The sequence below is a fragment of the Carassius carassius genome, chromosome 47 (assembly GCF_963082965.1).
Source record: "Carassius carassius chromosome 47, fCarCar2.1, whole genome shotgun sequence".
In the NCBI taxonomy this organism is placed as follows: Eukaryota; Metazoa; Chordata; class Actinopteri; order Cypriniformes; family Cyprinidae; genus Carassius; species Carassius carassius.
Window position 1 is genome coordinate 20,006,658 of NC_081801.1, and position 17,223 is coordinate 20,023,880.

Sequence of the window (17,223 nt, forward strand, 5' to 3'; positions counted from 1 at the left end):
GTTACAAGAAAGTAATTCAGTCTTTGGAAACCTTGATTAGAAGACCTGGAATTTTGGAAAAGTGTGAGAAGTGGAGACAAAGACAAATTCCTAACTCCGTGATGGCAGATGTATATGATGGACAGATTTGGAAAGACTTCCAGTATGTCAATGGAAAGCCATTTTTAGCAGAACCAAACAATTTTGCTCTCATGATGAATGTTGATTGGTATCAACCCTTCAAGAATTCCCCATACTCAGTAGGGGAGATTGATATCTGGCCATTTTGAATTTGCCACGAGAGGAGCGTTTTAAGGAAGAGAACATAATTTTAGTAGGAGTAATACCAGGGCCTACAGAACCGAAGAACAACATCAACACTTATCTTGACCCTTTGGTTGATGAGCTCCGTGAGCTGTGGGATGGAGTTCCCATATTTGATTCTTCATTTTTGGGGTGTCAAGTCTACGTACAGAGCTGCTCTTCTTTGCTTTTCATCAGACATTCCAGCTTCACGCAAGTGTGGTGGCTTTGTGGGCCATGCAGCTCTTAGGGGTTAGTTTTCTGCTATTGTACCATTTACATCTGTTGTTTCAAACTTATAAGTGCATCTGATTTTAAAATACATTATTAATATTGTTGTATTTGTGTTTTATAGGATGTAACAAATGCCTGAAAACATTTAAGAAGACTTCCTTTGGGGGTAAAACTGACTACTCTGGCCTTGACCGTTCATCTTGGGTCCCATGCTCTTCAGAGGAACACAAGCGGTATGCAAAAATGACTGAGAAAGCAACAACAAGGGCAGCACAAAAAAGACTGGAAGGTCAATATGGTGCCAGGTGGTCTGAACTTTTTCACCTCAAGTATTATAATGCCATAAGATTTGTTGTCATTGACACAATGCATAATCTACTTCTTGGGACAGCCAGGCACATATTCAGGTTATGGACTGAGCTTGGTGTTTTAAGCACCCAAAAGCTTGATGAAATACAAAAAAGAATAGACTCCTTAAAGGTGCCTCATGATGTGAGAAGGATTCCTCGGAAAATTGCCTCTGGGTTTAGTGGATTTACTGCTCAACAGTGGAAAAATTGGCCTACTATCTATTCTCTTTTTTGCTTAAAGGGATTGATTGATGACAGACATTATGAAATGTGGTCAGACTTTGTACAAGCATGCATTATCATATGCTCAAGAGTTATCTCCACAGATAGACTGGAAGTAGCAGACAAGTATCTGCAGACATTTCTATCTAAGTTTGTCAGTCTGTATGGGCCACTGAATTGCACACCTAACATGCATCTGCATTTACATTTGAAAGACTGCATTTTAGATTATGGACCTGTCTATTCATTCTGGTGCTTCTCTTTTGAAAGATTAAATGGATTGTTAGGGCAATATCATAATAACAATAGAAACATTGAAGTTCAAATCATGAGACATTTTCAACAGAACCAACAACTTTATATGTCATTCCCTTGTAAATATGGGACTGAATTCATCAACATCCTAGCAAGCAAAAAATGTGATACTTTGTCTCTTTATGGAGCCACTGACACAATGGTTTTGAAACAGAATTCCAAGATCTCATCTACAACTCTTCTTTTAGAAGATGTAGACAGTATGGAGCCACTCCCTCAATTCCAGGATGTTGTGCTAGAAGAATCTGACAGAGAAAATTTGTTATTAATGTACAATAGACTGTATCCTTACAACGGTGTCTTACAGGTGGCTCGTTTGGCAAAGACTTGCTCTAAAGTTAAGAGTTTTGGATTAACTCTTGTCAGTTAATAGTTGCAGAACTGAAAGGTCTGCTTGTGTTTTGGCTAAATGGTGTGCTGGTAATTCAAGTTTCGAGGAACCAGTCCTCGATCCAAATGCTGATGTCCGCCCTGGGATTATTAAGAGGTTTCTGATTGTTACTTTAAAATCTAAAGCATGTACTTTTCAGCATATTGTTGCAAAGGTTACATGGTTGCACGCTCATCCAGACAGACATTTCTTTGGGAGTCCTGTTGTGGTATGGAGTTTGCAGGGCACACAGACTGATACTGCTGCAGCATTTCTCCCTGTGGAGCGTATTGCAGGCAGATGTGTACTTAGTACATCAACCGTGCAGTTAAGTCACACTAAAGCACTCGTTAGCTTGTCATTAGCGTTTTCATTCGAACCTATCGCTGTATTCTTTTCTCCTCTCGCTCCAGTTTTTCACAAGTTCATCAAACAACCGCAGTAAGAATTTTCCTCAAGCACGGTGAGTAATGGCTTCTCCTATCATTGTTTCTTGCACCTCTTGCCACATGTATAGTTTATCTATCTCTGTCGCTGATGAGGGATTCACATGTGATAAATGCAGGGAAATAGTTAGGCTGACAGAGAAGATTTCAGAATTAGAGACACGCATCCAAACTTTAATTGAGGACAGTAAAAATGTTAGGGCTCTAGATAAGCTTTGGATGCGTCTAGCTCAGGGATTCCTGTACATTGTTCGGTTCCGGAAACAGAGCCCCAGCAGCAGAGCAACTGGGTGACGGTGAGGCAGCGTAGTCGTGGGTCAAAACACCGCTCTTCTGTTCCGATCAAAACATTAAACAGGTTCTCCCCACTCAGTGATGCACCCACTGAGAAACCTGATGAAAGTGCTCTAGTTATTGGTGATTCTATTGTACGGAACGTGAATATAGAGACACCAGCCACCATAGTCAAATGTTTACCGGGAGCCAGAGCGCCTGACATCTTGGCAAATTTAAAAGTGCTGGCTAATGCTATACGTAAATACAGTAAGATTGTTATTCATGCCGGCGCTAATGATGTTCGACTTCGCCAGTCGGAGATCACTAAAAATAATATTAAAGAGGTGTGTGAACTTGCAAGCACGATGTCAGACACTGTAATATGCTCTGGTCCCCTCCCTGCTTACCGTGGTGATGAGATGCATAGCAGATTTTCATCACTCAATGGCTGGATGTCTAAGTGGTGCCCACAGAATAACATAGGTTTCATAGACAATTGGACGAGCTTTTGGGGCAGACCTGACCTGTTTAAAAGAGATGGTCTCCATCCCTCCTGGGGTGGCGCCACTCTTCTCTCTAGAAATATGGCAAATAGTCTTAGTGTTTATACTTGACTAACTGGGGCCCAGGTCAGGAAGCAGACAGACTGGCTAAACCGACCGTCTGCTAGCTGCCTCCCGTCACAGAGGTCAGTTAATTCTCAGCACATAGAGACTCTTTCACCTAGATATCACACTATAGAGACTGTGTCTGTTCCCCGAACTAGAAAATACAAAAAACGTCCAAACCAAGTTAAGATTAACAATTTAATTGAGGTTCAACAAATAAAAAACAGAAGCAATATGGATAAACAAATGATAAAGCTTGGCTTATTGAATATCAGATCCCTTTCTACAAAAACACTTTTTGTAAATAATATGATCACTGATCATAATATAGATGTACTCTGTTTGACAGAAACCTGGCTAAAACCTGATGATTACATTATTTTAAATGAGTCCACCCCCCAAGATTACTGTTATAAACATGAGCCACGTCTAAAAGGCAAAGGTGGAGGTGTTGCTTCAATTTATAACAACGTTTTCAGGATTTCTCAGAGGGCAGGCTACAAGTATAACTCGTTTGAAGTAATGGTACTTCATATAACATTATCCAAAGAAACAAATGTTAATGATAAATCCCCTTTTATGTTTGTACTGGCTACTGTATACAGGCCACCAGGGCACCATACAGACTTTATTAAAGAGTTTGGTGATTTTACATCCGAGTTAGTTCTGGCTGCAGATAAAGTTTTAATAGTTGGTGATTTTAATATCCATGTTGATAATGAAAACGATGCATTAAGATCAGCATTTATAGACATTCTGAACTCTATTGGTGTTAGACAACACGTTTCAGGACCTACTCATTGTCGAAATCATACTCTAGATTTAATACTGTCACATGGAATTGATGTTGATGGTGTTGAAATTATTCAGCCAAGTGATGATATCTCAGATCATTATTTAGTTCTGTGCAAACTTCATATAGCCAAAATTGTAAATTCTACTTCTTGTTACAAGTATGGAAGAACCATCACTTCTAACACAAAAGACTGCTTTTTAAGTTAAAAAGCTTCCTGATGTATCCAAAATCCTTAGCATATCCAAAACCTCAGAACAACTTGATGATGTAACAGAAACTATGGACTCTCTCTTTTCTAGCACTTTAAATAAAGTTGCTCCTTTACGCTTAAGGAAGGTTAAGGAAAACAGTTTGACACCATGGTATAATGAGCATACTCGCACCCTAAAGAGAGCAGCCCGAAAAATGGAGCGCAGCTGGAGGAAAACAAAACTAGAGGTATTTCGTATAGCTTGGCGGGAAAGTAACATATCCTACAGAAAAGCATTAAAAACGGCTAGATCCGATTACTTTTCTTCTCTTTTAGAAGAAAACAAACATAACCCCAGGTATTTATTCAATACAGTGGCTAAATTAACGAAAAATAAAGCCTCAACAAGTGTTGACATTTCCCAACACCACAGCAGTAATGACTTTATGAACTACTTTACTTCTAAAATCGATACTATTAGAGATAAAATTGCAACCATTCAGCCGTCAGCTACAGTATCACATCAGACAGTGCACTATAGACCCCCTGAGGAACAGTTCCACTCATTCTCTACTATAGGAGAGGAAGAATTGTATGAACTTGTTAAATCATCTAAACCAACAACATGTATGTTAGACCCTATACCATCTAAGCTCCTGAAAGAGGTGCTTCCAGAAGTCATAGATCCTCTTCTGACTATTATTAATTCCTCATTGTCATTAGGACATGTCCCCAAAACCTTCAAACTGGCTGTTATTAAGCCTCTCATCAAAAAACCACAACTTGACCCCAAAGAACTAGTTAATTATAGACCAATCTCGAATCTCCCTTTTCTGTCCAAGATACTAGAAAAGGTGGTATCCTCACAATTATATTCCTTCTTAGAGAAAAATGGTATATGTGAGGATTTCCAGTCAGGATTTAGACCGCATCATAGTACTGAGACTGCTCTTCTTAGAGTTACAAATGATCTGCTCTTATCATCTGATCGTGGGTGTATCTCTCTATTAGTTTTATTGGATCTTAGTGCTGCGTTTGACACAATTGACCACAACATTCTTTTGCATAGACTTGAATACTTTGTTGGCATCAGTGGAAGTGCATTAGCATGGTTTAAATCGTACTTATATGACCGCCATCAGTTCGTAGCAGTGAATGAAGATGTATCCTATCGATCACAAGTGCAGTATGGAGTACCTCAAGGCTCAGTACTAGGGCCGCTACTCTTCACGCTTTATATGTTACCCTTGGGAGATATCATCAGGAAACATGGTGTTAGCTTTCACTGTTATGCTGATGATACTCAGCTCTATATTTCTTTGCAGCCCGGTGAAACACACCAATTTGAAAAACTAATGGATTGCATAGTCGATATAAAAAACTGGATGACGAGTAATTTCTTACTGCTAAATTCTGAAAAAACAGAGGTGTTAATTATAGGACCTAAAAACTCTGCTTGTAATAACCTAGAACACTGTCTAAGACTTGATGGTTGCTCTGTCAATTCTTCGTCATCAGTTAGGAACCTAGGTGTGCTACTTGATCGCAATCTTTCCTTAGAAAGCCACGTTTCTAGCATTTGTAAAACTGCATTTTTCCATCTCAAAAATATATCTAAATTACGGCCTATGCTCTCAATGTCAAATGCAGAAATGTTAATCCATGCATTTATGACCTCAAGGTTAGATTATTGTAATGCTTTATTGGGTGGTTGTTCTGCACGCTTAGTAAACAAACTACAGCTAGTCCAAAATGCAGCAGCAAGAGTTCTTACTAGAACCAGGAAGTATGACCATATTAGCCCGGTCCTGTCAACACTGCACTGGCTCCCTATCAAGCATCGCATAGATTTTAAAATATTGCTTATTACTTATAAAGCCCTGAATGGTTTAGCACCTCAGTATTTGAATGAGCTCCTTTTACATTATAATCTTCTACGTCCGCTACGTTCTCAAAACTCAGGCAATTTGATAATACCTAGAATATCAAAATCAACTGCAGGCGGCAGATCCTTTTCCTATTTGGCGCCCAAACTCTGGAATAACCTACCTAACATTGTTCGGGAGGCAGACACACTCTTGCAGTTTAAATCTAGATTAAAGACCCATCTCTTTAACCTGGCATACACATAACATACTAATATGCTTTTATTATCCAAATCCGTTAAAGGATTTTTAGGCTGCATTAATTAGGTAAACCGGAACCGGAAACACTTCCCATAACAACCTATGTACTTGCTACATCATTAGAAGAATGGCATCTACGCTAATATTTGTCTGTTTCTCTCTTGTTCCGAGGTCACCGTGGCCACCAGATCCAGTCTGTGTCCATATCAGAGGGTCACTGCAGTCACCCGGATCCAGTACGTATCCAGACCAGATGCTGGATCAGCACCTAGAAAGGACCTCTACATCCCTGAAAGACAGCGGAGACCAGGACAACTAGAGCCCCAGATACAGATCCCCTGTAAAGACCTTGTCTCAGAGGAGCACCAGGACAAGACCACAGGAAACAGATGATTCTTCTGCACAATCTGACTTTGCTGCAGCCTGGAATTGAACTACTGGTTTCGTCTGGTCAGAGGAGAACTGGCCCCCCAACTGAGCCTGGTTTCTCCCAAGGTTTTTTTCTCCATTCTGTCACCGATGGAGTTTCGGTTCCTTGCCGCTGTCGCCTCTGGCTTGCTTAGTTGGGGACACTTCATCTACAGCGATATCGTTGACTTGATTGCAAATAAATGCACAGACACTATTTAACTGAACAGAGATGACATAACTGAATCCAATGATGAACTGCCTTTAACTATAATTTTTGCATTATTGACACTGTTTTCCTAATGAATGTTGTTCAGTTGCTTTGACGCAATGTATTTTGTTTAAAGCGCTATATAAATAAAGGTGACATTGACATTGACTAAAGAGAAGGTCTCGGTTGTAATTCCACTATGCACTGTGGTAGAGATTTAGAAATTTGTTTTGTCATTGTTAATGTCTATTTTCATTTTTGTCATTATCTGTAAAAGTCAACCTTTACAATAAACCTTTTTCTTGATATACTAAAACAAAGTTTGTTGTATTCCTCTTGACTAATGTAACCCATGAAGAGTCAGACATATAAAGTAATTTTTACACATTAAAAATGTTATCATGTCCATTGACTTTGTTTATTTGAGAACATTTTTGCAACAGTCAAAATAACAAATTAAATTATATTACCAACAAGCGTGTTTAGGGGATAAGGTGTGTTGCGGAAAGTCGCTTGGCTGTGTCGCTTGATATGATATACCATAAGTTATTTTGATATAGCAATTAAACTTACATTAAATTTTTAATATGTGTCCCTGGACCACATAACCAGTCCTACGGGTACATTTTTTTAACTTTATAAATATTTGGCAGAGGTACAACAATAAAAAACGGCAAAATATATATATATATATATTGAGAAAATCCCCAGTTGTCCAAATGAAGTCCTTAGCAACAAATATTAGGCTACTAATGATAAATATATTTTTGATAAATGTATTGATCTTCACACAAACACCAATAAATATATTTACATTACTATTATTTTTATGGAACTTTTTTAATATCCTAATATGTTTTAACAACAGAAAAATCAATTATTTTGATCCATTTAATGTATTGTTGGCTATTGCTAATGCTACAAATATAACCTACATGTGCTATTTATGAGTTTACTTATGTTTTGTGGCCCAGGGTCAAATGTGACACGGATATATTATAAAAGACCAACTTTGGCCTGCGTGCCCTAGTTTCGGCACCTCTGGACTAGAAGTACAGTAGCTGACAGGTATCTGCAGATATTTTTACACAAGTTTGTCAGTCTGTATCACCCAACATGTTTTGCATTCACATGTGAAAGACTTTTAGATTATGGACCTGTCTATTGATTTTCTTTGTTTCTATTTTAAAAGATTTAATGAAATGTTAGGGTAGAATCATAATAACAATAGAAACAGTGAACTTCAAATCATGAGACATCAGTAAAAACAAGCAGCTTTAAATTTCACTGACTTATGAATATGGTACTGAATTTATCAACATCCTAGCTAGCAAAATGTGTTACATGATGTTTTTGAAACAAAATGTCTCATTTGAACTGCTTCTTTTATACAATGAATGCAGCATTGAGAGATACGTGCACAACATACTGACATAGGGCAGTTGGAGACATGTTTTCAAAGTGTTGGAAATATATATTCTGAAATAACATTTGTTGCATTCCTCTAGACCACATTAAACATGAAAAGTCAGAGACATAATTTTCACATATTAAAATGGTAATTGTGTCCATTGAAATTCAGTTAATTTGAATGATGCTAAGTTTCTTAAATAGACTAATTAAATTATATTAATAATAAACGTATTTAGCAAACACAGTTTTTATGTTCCACAATACTGTATGTGCTGTCTTTACGAGACATTGTTACCCCCCCCCCCCCCCCCACCCAGCTCTGAAAACAGAGAAGGCACCACTACCTGGGGGTCATTAACATATAAAAAGCCCTTCCATTACCTTTCCAAGCACTCTGCCTCATTTATCTGGCAAACCTACAGTTTAGCAGAGATTTCCCATCCCGTATTTGTCCGCATACAGCTCTTTTCATGCAGTGTTTGTTGCAGACTTTGCATTCTTTAAAACAGTTTTGGAAGGAGTGTATTTGTGGGCTGGGCCAGAGTGGTTCATTTTACATGAAAGTAGAGCGCAAAAAGTTCTGTTGTCTAACGTCATCCTATTCTCTGTAACAATCTTTCGTACCATGCTAAACACCCTTTCTGAACTTGCATTACTATGGGGAATGCATAGTAAAGCCTTCATAAGTTTTGGCAGCTCACTGAACCTCATGTCCTTTCCTACCAGGCCCCAGAATCTGTCGATTCTGTCTTCTTGTGGGAGTTGCTTAATATCTGTCACCTGATAATCTATGAATTCCTCTATCACCTTATCCTCTTTCAGCCTCAACTGAGGGAACAGGGCCCCTAGCCTTTCCACTGTAAAGTAAAATAAGTGTTTGACTGAACATTGCAGATCTAAACAAGTATCAAGTATAGGCTACTGTGCCAATTATTTGTTTGGTTATCAATGGGGAACTGTCCCCAGAGGATGTTATTATAATGTAAAGCCCTTTGAGACAAATTGTTTGTAAAAATAGGCTATACAAATAAAATTGCCTTGCCTTGCCTAACATCAATAGGCTTTATGCACAGCTGCACTACTTCCTGAACTTAAGCCAGCTCCTTTATTTCCTGCCTTACCCTATTGGACAAACTGATTACAGGGTTCGTACACCTTTTCCAAGGTCAAATTCAAGCACTTTTCAAGCATTTTATCCCAAATTTAAGCACTTATCAAACCTTGAAAACACAACATCAAAATTCAAGCACTTTCAAGGATTTCAAGCACCCCTACGAACCCTGTGATTAATCCAGGTGTGTCTGACCATTGCTAGGGTGGTTGCTATGGTAAGTAGTGGAGCTGGGTATAAAGCCTTTTGGAAATTGTTTCTATTATCTACCTGTCCCTGGAGTTATGTTAAGACGAGCTGCAGGGTCCAGCACCTTTAGGTCCCTAAGGAGTAGATGGTCGAGGGGAAAGGAGGAGAACATCTTCTTAAGAACTGCCTCATAGAAGCTTCTCACAGTTCTACAACAGCATAAGAGTGAAAAAATGCATTAGTGGTAATATTTTTAGGCACACTACAGCCTATACTCTCATACTGTCAAAAGATGATATCATAATATAACTACTGGGTAATATAAAGACATATTACTTAAAGATTTTCTTCTCGGCTGACACAGGGAGCTCAGCACTTCTCATGAATGTCTTTGCGTCTGCTCCGATAAAGAGATCTTCATCAGCCAACTGATGTTCTTCTCCAAACTCCACCTCCCTGAGAGGTACACCCATGATTGCCCTGGCTGGTATGAGGTAGCTCAGGATCCTCTTTATCAGCCTGCACATCTCCTCTTCAAGTCTGTGAATTTGTACTCCCTCTGACTGCAGATAATATGAATGGTCACAACAAAATAACAGTGAAATAAGAATGCTACAATAAGCACAAACATTTAATTATATACTATTATTCACTCATTCATTCAATATCATTGACACCCACCTGGAAGGCAATGTTAAATTCAGATAAAGGCTTAAGGGCAGCACTCAGGAACAGGAAGTAGGTCTTCACGATTGGATTACGCAGATGGCTTGCCAGATCACGCACTTTAACACTCCTCTTCATGACTGTTAAAGTAGGCCTACAGTACATAGAGATACAGGGTGGCAATACATGGTTAAAATGGAAATATAACATAGTAAACTGTGTAGATATCTGCTGAGTGGAGTTACCATCCTACCTGTAGTGCATCCCACTGGTTCAGCACCCTCTGGATGCAGGATAACAGACACCATCTGGTGCTGCAGTACCTGAGGAGCTTCAGGTGGTCTGAATCAGTGAAGTCTACAAATTCTTTGTAGACTTCACATCTTTTTGCACTGAGAAATAGAAAATTACTCTGTTAGTGGTTGGAATTGTGAGTGAGTGAGTGAGTGAGTGAGTGTTTGTGTGTGTGTGTGTGTGTGTGTGTGTGTAAAGAATATGAACTGCAGGCCTAGGCTACCTTGTTCATGAGTTAGCCACATGCAATGTTGTAACATTGTAACACACACACAACATTAAGCTAGAGAAATAGCAGGCCTATATGTATTAATTCACCTTTTATCAAAGTGGGTGTATATCCCCACCAGGATGTCTTCCACTGGTACCTGGGCTGCTCTGATGCCACAGCCAGTGGCCAGCTGTACCAGGTGGCAGATGCAGCCAAGGTCCTGGACGTGGGGCTGGCTGGTCTTCAGTCTGCTGATGACCGAGTTATGGCGGCCTTTCATAACACTCGCATTATCAGAGTTAAAGGCAATCAAGTTATCCCATGGGATGCCTCTTTTTCTATTGGAAACAGGAAAAAATGCCACAAAACGTCTCAGAAAAAATGTAAGGTTGTAATTAAATGCAATCTACTTAACATGTCAAGAACACAGTGCAGTTCCCCTTACCTTAATGCTTCATTAAGCTTTACATAAAGATTTTCTGCATTTCCTACATTGCATATAGGCATCTCCAGGAATCTTGTAGTGACCTGCAGAGTGTCCTCATCGTAGAGTCTAGTAAGGATGACGAATTCTTTGTCTGTTTTTCTGTTATTCGATTCGTCACACATCAGTGAAAAGGGCTGAGATCGGCGTGTTTTGGCCAACTCGTCCTCTAGTTCTGCTGCTATGGCACCTGTTGAGTGTCCAGTAATTAGCTAGTAAGTTAGCCTACAACATGCATGCCATGGGTTATTAATGCTCAAATGTTAGAATATTCAAACACATTTCAAAACCATTTTATAACGTTTTACTTACCTTTGATGATTTGAGTAGCCTTAGTTTTTCCTGTTGAGTATTTTCGTGCAATAGCAGAGTCCGGGAACATGTCAGCTACACACTTGTTGAAGTCGTCGTGGAAGGTGAAAGGAATGTTGTTTTTGGCACACAGCATTGCCATTTTTACCTCTGCACTTGGGACCTGGTCTGCCTCGGTGGCATTTCTCGTCACGAATGCTGACATTGCCTGGGAATGCTTTTGTGCCTCTAGCTCGCGCTTGTGCTTGGCGGATTTCTCATGCTGACATACATCATTCCTTCCCCCGTGTGAAATACTAAAGTCGCAGTTACAACATTTACAAAACGCGTGACTGTCCCCCACCCTGCTCCTCTTCAGAAAAGATTCGCTGTCCCATTTATCACGGTATTTAAGCATGGGTTTTGTTTTTTTGGCAGGTGTGCCTTCACTCTCTATCGTTGCATCCATTATCCATCTGTTTTTCCCGCGTTATAACTCTTGTCATCTGACCTCACACACCCCTCGCGACAGGCTACTACAGGTGGCAGTTATCGCGAGGCTAGTGACAGAGCTCAGATTGGGAATGTTTTTTTTTTTTATTATTTTATTAATAACGCAGGTTAAAATACGGGAGATTTACGGGAAAAAACTAATACGGAAGGACGGCGGGAAAGAAGGGTAAAATACGTGACTTTCCCGGCCAAAACGGGATACTTGACAGGTATGCGCGAGACTCTGCTCCGGATGAGGTAGCGCACTAAGGCCAATGCCGATCGCCACCGGTCAAAGCCTCCTGTTTACGTCGTGGATCAAAAAGTGTGGCTTTCTAACAACAATATTCCTCTCCGTTCCGTTTCTAACAAATTAACCCCCAAATTTATTGGCCCGTTTTCTGTCACCAAGATCATTAGAAGGTTACGGTCCGGAGGAGAGGAGTTGGGTACCTGCTAGGGACATACTGGATCACTCCCTTATTGATGATTACAATCAGCAGGTAGGCCCTTCTGGGAATTCCAGGAGGCGTTCTTAGAGGTGTTGTACTGGGGGGGTACTGTCACAGTTGGTAAACCGTGATCTCAGGGTTTTGCACTTTGTGGGTGAAGTCTGTGTGTTACGCGTCAGCACTGATTAGTATGTGGGCGTCTCCATTAATTGTCATCAGCAACAGCTGTCACTCACACATCAACTGAAAGGTTTCCCACTAAATGGAGGTCAGATTTCACTTGAAGCATGTTACATGAAAATGTCCCATATATTGCAAAAGTGAAAATGAAGAGGTACGTTCCAAATTCAATTTCAATTTGCACATTTTGAAGGGTAATGGAAACAGACCTTATATATGTCTCTTCTTAATCAGACATACAGTAACCTGATTAAAATTCCTACAGACTTCCAGTTTAATGATAATGCTATAAGCTAAATCTTTAAGCATTCACATACTGTCTTTACATGCTTCAAACTTAAAGGCTTTTTAAACTCATCAAAACAAACTTGACAAACTTTCCAGTTCAGTTTAAATTTATCATCTTTCATATAGCAATCAGCATAATCAAATAACAAAGCACAGGATGCTTCCACTTTATTACCTTTATTAATACTTTAAGCATGTTATGTTTTAAGCAACAATGATCATCCAACTTTAGATGTACTGTACCACTCAAAACACCTCAAACACTGAGGGCAGTCCAAGCTGCATTCTTTCATGTATGACATGGTAAGAGTGAGTCTTGTGTGGTTGTTGTGTAGGCAGACGAGTACAGCATTGAACTAGCAGCATTTAGAGCCAGGCTAATCATGTGCTTTGGCAGATGGCAAGCATGATTTCACCAAGTACAACATGTTCCTGGATCAACATCCTTGTTGATCCTGGAACAACATTCCAATCAACCAATCAGAATTGAGATTTTTTTCAGAAAATATCTGTTTTAGGCTTACAACCAGAGTTAGGTGCTTAGACTCTTGTTAATCAGCTATCATTTCCCACTGATTTTGGGAATAATTTATGGGTAGGGTTAGGTTTAGGGGTAGTGATTGCGTTAAGTCTATATTTTTGGCCTGGCCATATCTACTCCTGACCCTACAAGTGGTTTGAAGAATGTATGGATGGCCAATTGGCCATATCAAGGAATCAAAATACGATTAAGAATAAAAAGGCTAGAATGCACTGCACAACTGAAAAAAAAAATCTGAACATATTCAAGAACACTAGGCATCAAACTCTTGCTGAGTTAGCTTATAGGCTCTTCTTAATTATCATGTGCATCACAGGATTGCAGCAAATGGGTTGCAGGAAGGATTGCAGCAAATGGCTACAAAAATAAATAAATACATAAATACAACTGGGCATCATACACTAAAGAACTGAGGATCACACACTACCAGACTTTCAAGTCGTTCTGAACACAACTCTTATAGAAATGTGCCTTGCTGCTTGGAGACACGTGAAAAATGAAAACAACGTGTGTTCTAAAATTGACTCAAAATATCAAACATGTTTGACTTCAAGGAATCATAGTCTAAAGCTAAACAATCAGAGTCTGTGCCCATAATACACATAATTTTGTGTGAATTCTGTCAACTATGATTGACCAACATCTGCAGATTGACTTTGACTTTTGGTGGATGGCATTGAAGCGTCCAAACTCTAACACTGGACAAAAATGTATTCCACCTTGTAGGCTTTTTTGACAACCCAGCACACCCTTTCTCAACACCCTAGAAACCACCTAAAATTACCTATCAACAGCATAGCAATGTGCTATCTTCCCAGAACACCCTATTATCTTATTGGGGGACACTGCCTAGTCACAGCCAAACACATTCTTTTCTCTAACCTCAATATGCTGGTTTATCACTTCCCTCTATAGGAGAAAATCTATTCTAGCTTTCATCTAGGAGTGAGAAGTCACCTTGGGGAAAATGATAAAAGCTTCAGTTCTTCAACCCTCACCTGATAAAAATATACAGGGGTTCTCATTTACGTTGTTTAATGTCCTCTGATTACATGCAGAGTTTTTTTTTTTATCTGATAAGCTGTGTGATTCTATATGTTTAATGATTTCTGGTCTGACTTGGAAAAAAAGGGCTAAAATATCTTTGGGTCATGAGGCAAAAGTTTTTATAATGTTAATGAAGTGAAGGACTTTGCCACTAAAACCTTGCATACTTGGTGCAGCTTTCAGTGTCTGTTGTACTTCCTGTTCTTTGCAGAATTGCTTGTTTTTTCTCAACAGACACAGATGTCTTTGGAAAACCTCCTTGCTACGAAGAGGCTGTATTGATGGAGGATCCACCACCCACTTACAGTGAGGTTCTGGCGGACCCCAGAGGAGGAACTAACACCAAACCTGCATCCAGGCCCTCTAGGGAGCATCAGGAGTCTGAGACCAGCAAGATGGCCTCTGTGACCATGTTTCCTGAACTTGACTACTCCTCCCTAATATACCTTCGGCCAGGCGCAGGGACTCATTGGGGAACCTCCTGTCCACCGTGGACCTTAACCACAACAACCTGCCAGTTGAGCCTCAGGCCTCTGCCATCACCACCATGACTAGTGAAGGCTGGACTCACACAGACATGGGCTTGCGGGGACTCCGCAGTCTGGATCAACACTATGGTTTGTCCACAGCCTTTCCCCTTTTGGGTCGAAGTACAGCAGTATGAGTCCACAAAAATAGACCTACAGACCACTTTCTGAGATAAACACTCACAATGCTGAGTCATATGTGGTCTGGAGAGTTTTACAAGAGGCATTTTGAATGCTGTATTTTGTGGAGCAGAATCGGTTCAGGGTGATTAAGCTTTGCTCAGGGTTTAATTTACAGATCCATTGTACTTACTTTTCTCTCTCGTCCTCCTCCTTGCTCTGTGTGGCATCTCTGCCTGATGCAGAGTAGCAGCTATTATGTGGATGCTGTTGCCATGGCTCCCAGGAGCTGTCTGCAGCCCACCAACACCTCACCCTTCACATCCTCTCTTCTTTCATTATCTTTTGTGGCTCACTGATATAATACAAATGACATTTCAAACACTCTTTGTGAAACAGGGTGTGACATGGTGAAATGACAGTGGTTGATCCGTACTGTAGCTACACATTTCTGCTCAGCTGCGCAAAGTGTTGTTTCAGAAACTGGGAGACAATATCGATCACTTTCTGGAACTTCTACCAGTCGTTTTTTGGGAAGGAGTCTGAACTTTGGGGGTGGAAAATATTAGAAGTAATCACAAATCCTCAAAAGAAAGTTGCCTGAAGTATTGTGATATTTTTTAAATGTCTCTAGTGTCCATTGGAAGTTGTCTCTCACAGCTTAATGCGTTAGACCATGCGGGTACACTGAGGAACTCCCTTTTATTTCATGTCAATAGCACTATTCTCTTTTTTACAGATTCTGAATCTCTGTATGAAAAATGATTTTTTTTTAAATATGAAATACATAATCCTGAAGTGCTTATCAGATTGCTGATTGACCTTGTTTGTAATGACCTGTGAATAGGATTTGTCAACATTTTCATGCATCACAATGTTGCCCACGTTACTCCCTGCTGATGCAGCCAAGTGGGATTTTTGGCATTTATTTAACAAAACTCATTTATATACTGGTGCTTCTTCAAGTTAGACCAACTGAATTACATTTGCCAGGCTGTTTTCTGTCATCAGTGTAGTAACTGCTACATTGTGAAAATGCTTGATTTCATTTTATTATTATTATTATTTTTTTTTTTTTCATTTTATTGGCATCTTTTCTATTATAAGTCCTTAAACGATCCTACCTCAATCCATCTAATGACTGTCTTTGTCAGCTTCCTGGCATATAACTCTGCTTTCAGGCATGCGCTGGATGCTTTTAAATGGTTCTTATTTAGCATATTAAAATAAGCTCTATTTTGGAAAAGCAATTAATGGTGTATGTGGGCACACATTCTGTCACAGTGTCTGGGTTGTGTTCCCTGGGTTCCCACTAGGTGTCCTCAGTTCCCACGGTGTTTATCATATTATTTACTTCCTGTCTCCTTATTTGGTCACCTTCCTCCTTGTTTAGTTAATTGATTGTTTTCCCACCTGTCTCCTGTTTCCCCATATCCTTTTGTGTATTTATACCTGGTCTGTCTGAGTCTTAGTCACGGAGTCCTTGTTTAATGTTGAATATTAATTCATGTCCGTCAGTTCTTGCCCTTGCCTTGTCTTCGTTTGGTTTATGTTTGGATGGATGTTTTTGGTTACGACTCATGCCTGGACTGTGTATTCTCTTCGGATTACCCCTTATTAAAGACGTACTCGCAATTGGTTCTCTCTCCTGTGTTTTCCGTAACACCGATCATGACAGAAGGACTCCGTCTCAGTAAGAACCAGCGGTATGTCTGCATATGTCTCATCCCCAGCCATAGAGCGGGAGAGAGACGGTTTTGAGGGAACTCGCCTGGTGGTTTTCCGGGGGACCAGGGGAGGTCGCCGAGGAGGGAGTGGTCGAGAGAAGACCCAGCATCACTCTCAACCATGGCCTCCCTTCGACCCGGGTCTCGTGTGGGATGGATCAGAGCCACCGTCTCACCATGGCGGACAGAGAGGGGAGAGGAAGCGCACGTCCGCCACGGTGGCACCACTGCCCATGATTGCCGCGAGTCCAGCGCCACGGTGCAAGATGGCCGCCAGCTCAGCGCCAACGCCCAAGAAGGCCGCTGACTCATTCTTGGATTATTTCGCTACGCTGTCCAAGATTCTAGAGATTCCC

General features: G+C 40.2%; 1 protein-coding gene across 1 annotated transcript; it reads right to left on the bottom strand.

Moving 5' to 3' along the window:
- Window positions 1-9,879: 9,879 nt before the first annotated feature.
- Window positions 9,880-11,767, bottom strand: LOC132130252 (uncharacterized). The gene is made up of 6 exons (XM_059541952.1): window positions 11,515-11,767; window positions 11,164-11,392; window positions 10,826-11,056; window positions 10,459-10,605; window positions 10,229-10,367; window positions 9,880-10,110 (listed from the first exon to the last, which is right to left on the bottom strand). Exons 1-6 carry the CDS (start codon window positions 11,717-11,719, stop codon window positions 9,880-9,882), a joined length of 1,182 nt encoding a protein of 393 aa, XP_059397935.1. The 5' UTR covers window positions 11,720-11,767.
- Window positions 11,768-17,223: the final 5,456 nt, after the last annotated feature.

Bases quoted from the DNA above. Each gene is read 5' to 3' on its own strand.
- LOC132130252 (XM_059541952.1), bottom strand. From the start codon at position 11,719: ATGTCAGCATTCGTGACGAGAAATGCCACCGAGGCAGACCAGGTCCCA. The intron at 10,368-10,458 runs GTAACTCCACTC...TATGTACTGTAG, and splicing joins GATGCACTACAGGTAGGATG to GCCTACTTTAACAGTCATGA. The intron at 10,111-10,228 runs GTGGGTGTCAAT...TATTATCTGCAG, and splicing joins AATTTAACATTGCCTTCCAG to TCAGAGGGAGTACAAATTCA.